Source organism: Octopus bimaculoides, chromosome 11 (assembly GCF_001194135.2).
Source record: "Octopus bimaculoides isolate UCB-OBI-ISO-001 chromosome 11, ASM119413v2, whole genome shotgun sequence".
Classification (NCBI taxonomy): Eukaryota; Metazoa; Mollusca; class Cephalopoda; order Octopoda; family Octopodidae; genus Octopus; species Octopus bimaculoides.
The window spans coordinates 3,574,519-3,580,387 of record NC_068991.1 but is presented as its reverse complement, the minus strand read 5'-3'; the positions used below and the strand labels follow the sequence as shown (position 1 = coordinate 3,580,387).

At 38.0% G+C, this 5,869-nt stretch overlaps 1 protein-coding gene across 1 annotated transcript in view; it reads left to right on the top strand.

Moving 5' to 3' along the window:
• Window positions 1-5,869, top strand: part of LOC106872108 (cell division control protein 42 homolog) — a 39,411-nt gene that overhangs the window by 6,101 nt on the left and 27,441 nt on the right. The window contains exon 2 of the mRNA XM_014918971.2: window positions 1,410-3,101. Within this exon, the coding sequence (XP_014774457.1) occupies window positions 2,573-3,101 (529 nt within the window). The 5' untranslated portion in view covers window positions 1,410-2,572. The remainder of the gene's footprint in view (window positions 1-1,409; window positions 3,102-5,869) is intronic.

Below are 5,869 nucleotides of genomic sequence, written 5' to 3'. Positions count from 1 at the left end.
CTTTCTTTTGAAACGTTCGTACATTTATCCATTTATTTCAGATTAATACCTTTAAACACCTGAAATTATCTTTCTTTCAAAAGGCAAATGCATGCGTAACATTTTATAAACATAAATCTCAAAAGATTTTCGAAAAAAATATCACAAGTCTGAAAAATCACGGGGAAAGAGGGGAAGCAAAGGAGAAGGAGTTCTTCCCTCCAACTACCCCTCACTGTTACCACCACGTTTTTGCATAACCAGAACCTACGGTGTTTCAAGCCATTGATTTAGCATAGCCTGCACAATATTTGCGGTCTGACAGGGGTGGCCACATTGTGAATGCATCTTTGCTATAGCCTGAGGTATGTTACGTTTGGTGAAAGGTGAAGTTCGATTTGACTCCTGTTCAGAGCAGAACGGCTTAACGTATATGCATCAGAAGAAATGACTGTTACAGAATAGGGGGACACACAAGCGTATTAGATAATTTCCGACTCTATTCGTTAAGGATGCTTGTATGTGTGCGTGAATATGCATGTGTATTGATACGTGTTTATGTGTCTGTCTATCTACACACACACACACACACACACACGGATAGATAGATAGATAGATAGATAGATAGATAGATAGATAGATAACGATTTTGCTTAGGCAGAGCGAAACTAATAACCAGTTAACCTGTACTTAGAACCCAATATAGCTGTGTCTGAGAGTACAGTGCGCAAAATTAATTAATGAATGACAAATGAGCAGGAATTTCATAATCAGCTTCACCAGCTTACGGATGTTTCTGCAATAAGAAACACTGCGCTCAGAGCTGTGTGCTCGTGCAACATCTTAAAGCTTCTTATGAGCCTTTAAAATGTATATAGAGAAATACAGGTACATTAAATACTATATAACATAATTCTTGATTCATTGAAATTATCTCTGTTTTAAGAGGATGTATTATGACTACCCAATAGCAACTAAGACCAGCTGCACTTGAGACGGGGAGATACTAACCCCAAGAATCAAGAATTATCTAAAGGTAACATGTCCTTCAAGAAAATGACCAGCTTATTGTCTAGAGATTAGGGGGCAGTTGTGGACAAGTGTTTCTGCCCCAATAAGCGTCATCAGCACGACAATTGTCCGATTCCATCTTCAGCAGCCAGAGGATTTAGATATAAACAAAAAGATTTAAACACATTTATGGTCAAGCTAATTTGCATAATTTAAACAAAAAATAAGTCAAGGCAAATAACTTAGAGTGCCCTGTGGCATGTATTTGAATAACATAGACGAATACAGGTATATTAAATACCATACGACATAGATTTTTGATTTATTTTTTATACGTCTGTGTTTCTATATCAAACGTATTTACGTGAATCTGCTTTTTATTTATGTTTGTTTCTTTTTTTTTATATTCTCTCTTTTAGCGTCATCGTTGGGGTTGGTCAATGAAAAGAAGTCTGAAGTTCCTTTGAAGATCTTCTGCCAGTCAAAACTTGGAATTGTTTAAAAAGAAAAAGAGACCAAAAAGAAGAGAAAAAAAAAAACAGGATCAATTTGCCGAAACGAAATATAAAACGAAAGAAAACATATCATTGTATATCTCTATATTTACATATGATCAAGTGAAAGGGATTTTACAAAAGACAAGACTCTGCATTACTCTATAAACAACCATACGTATATATATATATATATATATATATATATATATATATATATATATATATATATATATATATATATATATACGCACTTGTATGAAGTATTGACACGAACATAAGAAAAATACGAACCAACCAGCAACCCAGCCAAGCTACACACATTGAATTACAAGACGTACAACAACATACTTTATATAGCACACGTCATAGTCACACACTACACAGATATATTTATATTTGTATTTATATTTATATGTGTGTGTTCCTGCCTACGATTTCCTCTTAGAAATCAATCGCACGGCTATAATCGATAACTTGTTAATTATAAATTATCATTTGTTCGACTACTTTCTTCTGCTGACACTCGTTGCTGTTGTGAGTTGAGCTGCTTATATTTACAAATAATTACAACAACTTCGACTATTCCTACCACTATTTTCATTAATCATCATCGTCATTATTATCATTAGTACTATTATTATTATTATTACAACTACTACATGTTGTTGACGGTCTAAGATATTTAGATTAATAAACCGGTTACTGTCTCAGTATCGTCTACTGGAAGTACCCGGGGTGAAGTAAAGAGGAGGGTGTGTGGAGCATATTTAATATTTTTTTTTTCAATTAAATCTTTGTTTATATACATATATATATATATATATATATATATATATATTTAGTTTGGTCGCTTTTTAGTTTCGGGTGAGCGTTAAGGGAACGTTCATTGCGTGTGGGGTTTTTTTTATATTACCAAGTTAGCTTGTAGCGAGAGTAGTTGTAGTGGTGGTAGTAGTTGTAGTGGTTTTGTAGTTGTTGTTGTTGTTGTTGTTGTAGCTGCTGTAGCGGTGGCGGTTGAAGTTAGAGAGGGTTGTGTGTGTGGATGTGAGTGTGAAAGAAGCGTGGGTGGTGCTGTGTGCAGAAGAATGCCTCCACAGGCAACTATGGATCAACAACAAAGCAATAACTTATTCTCTGTAAAACGCGGCGGCGGCGGTGGAGCGAGCAGTGGTATTAGTGGCAGTAGTGGTGTCAGTGGTAGCAGTGGTGGCGGTGGCAGCAGTGGTGGTGGCGGCGGTGGTGGTGGTGGGGGTGCTGGTGGTAGTAGCAGCGGAGTGTCTTCGCTACCGTCGCCCTCCTTCTCGGCGTCTACATCCGACTACGGAAATGGCGCCTCTTCTTCTTCATCAGCATCATCATCATCAACATCGTCAGCATCGATAATGCCATCGCCTTTGGAACACCGCCTACACCTGCCACATCAACATCAACAACAACAACACTCACAGCAACAACAAGCAGAAGATGGACAAGACCAACCGGGTCAACAACCCCCTAAAGTAAAGTGTGTGTTGGTTGGTGATGGTGCTATAGGCAAGACCAGTTTAATTGTTAGTTACACGACCAATGGATATCCAACGGAATATGTACCAACAGCATTTGATAACTATTCAGGTAAGTACTTGCTTTTACCTAGCTTCCTCTCTCTCTCTTTATCTCTCTCTCTCTCTCTCCATCTCTCTCTCTCTCTCTCTCTCTCTCTCTCTCTCTCTCTCTCTCTCTCTCTCTCTCTCTCTCTTCCATCCTACCTTCTTTTCCATCGTTTTATCTTCCTTCTACATTCTATTTCCTCTTATGTCCTGTTTATTACCTTCTCTCTATCACCTCTCTCTTTCAGTTTCTTTTTGCTTTCGTTTTCTTTTTTCTTCTCTACCCCTCCCCCACTCTTTCTTTCTCTCTCTTTCCTTCTGTTTGTCTTTCTATCTTTTTATCTCTCTATTTCTGTTTCCCTCTGTCTATCAGCTTTTCCTTCTGCTTCTCTTTTTATCTTCGTTTCCATTTTCTTTCTTCCTGGTCATTTGTCTCTCTTCTGCCTTTATCAGTTAGTCTCTCTCTATCTAACTTCTGCCTCTTTCATTGCTCTTTCCATCTCTCTCTCTCTCTCTCTCTCTCTCTCTCTCTCTCTCTCTCTGTCCTCTCTCTTTCAGTTATCTATCTATCGTCTGCTTCTTTCATTCAGACTACTTCTACCTTTTCCTTCTTTCAATTCTTTCAATTTGTCTAGCTATCGTCTGCTTTTTCCATTTACCCGTCATCCTCAGCCACTTTTTATTTCATTTCTTCTCCTTTTCCCTCTTTCTCTCCACTCTCTATAGACACCCCTCTCTCTTTATTTTCTTAATCTTTATATATATTGTTGTATGCAGATATGTATGCAAAGCATGCGTACGTACAAATATGCATGGATGCATGTGTGCTTGTGTGTATACATATATAAATACATATATATATATGCAGGCAAGTATGTATGTATGTATGTATGCATGAATGCGTTTGTATCTGTGTGTGTGTGTTTGGCTTTCCTCTTTTACCAGTTCCGATCAGTTAGTCTGTAGCCATGCTGGTGCAATACCATTAAACCATAAGAGCTCTCACGTGACGTGAATCAAAGCCGAGCTACCTGGGTGGAAGCTAGTAGTGACCGTAACACGGCATCACATGACACGTAGAGGTATGTCTGCGCAAAGCGGCCTCCATCTGTCAGTCTGTCTGTCTGTCTGAATCTTCCTGTCTGTCTGTATCTCTCTCTCTCTCTCTCTCTCTCTCTCTCTCTCTCTCTCTCTCTCTCTTTTCTCTTTTTCTCCGGCTAAAATATATTTGCCATTCATACACAACACCAACATAAAAAAATAAATAACTCGCAAGCACACACACACACACACCACCACCACCACCACCACCACCACCACCACTACAGCTCCAGAACTCCTCATTTATAGATGTACTCACACACATGCAAACAAGTGTATGTTTTTGTGTACCTTTGTCTTAACATCACGTGATGATTGTAAACGAGCATCAATGTCGTACATTATTCATCTCCAGTCTTCCGTGAAAAAACATGCCTAGCCATAGGGTAATACGATCTTGTTTAGGAAGCAGATGAAAGTTGGCGACAAGAACAGCTCAGTCAATGAAGCTGCGTTTGCAAGTATGCTTGTGTACATATCTATCTATCTATCTATCTATCTATCTATCTATCTATCTATCTATCTAATTATCTATATTGATACGTATATGTATGTGTGTCTGTGCGCACATGTATGTACACACACATGCACATAATTAATAAACAAATATTTAATATTCAACAGAAAATGAATAGAAGGAATGCAAAACAAACACTCGCCTATAAATACACTAAATAACAAATGGGTGGATCTGTTTAACCCTGGCTAGAAATGTGATTGCCGGGATGACTGAGAGAAAAATATTTTTCTGTGACGTGTAAGACAAGTAAACCTTGACATTCCCTGGTAGCAACGAAGCTTCTCAGCATTACTAAAAGAAGTCCTGTCAAAAAGGTAACGAAATCGTGATGATCTATAATTGACAGCTGATAAAGGAGGTATCCTTCAGTGCGTCAATTTGTGTTCGCGCCGGTAGGCTTATAAAAAAGAAAACAAGTTCAAAATGCACAAGGAATCCTTTAGTTGGTTTATTTTTCTCAGATTTTTCTGATTTTCAGAAGTTAAGTGCGATAGAAAGCCGTATGGCTATACCGCAACTGCCGTACTTCTGACTGGAGTTCGAAGATTATCCTGTTTTTTTTATGGAAATAACGTGCCTGAAATATATATATATATATATATATATATATATATATTATATCACATTAAATCCCATGTACGTTACACGTACAGGTTCAGCAACATCTGAGAGGGTAACACAATCCAGATCGCGATATTATTTATCAGACATGCTATTAGATATGAAAAGTATGATAATGTTGACATATCTCAATTATTTGTTTATTTATTTCAGTGCGCAAACCCTCGACGACATATTGGTTCGTGTGAGAAGTGTGTCGTTGACTGCTTTCGATGTCGGTCACATCCTGGCTTTCGTCCTTCATCCTGCCTCTTTCTCGATCTGCCGCTCTTTCTCACTGTTCGGCTTTGCGTGAATGTGTGTGTGTGTGTGTGTGTGTTTGTGTGTGCGAGTGTGTGTAGATACATGTGTGTACATATGTATACGGATATATATATATAGTCCAAAATTGTGCAAAATACAGAAGACAGAGACAGGTGAAGGAGCTACATACAAGGTTATTAGTTTGACGCTCAGGAAAAAAGGTGTCTTTGACGTTTCGAACTCACGCTCTTCTACAGAAAGAAATTAAGAAAGAAAACTGATGGAGATGCCCATATATATGTATATAT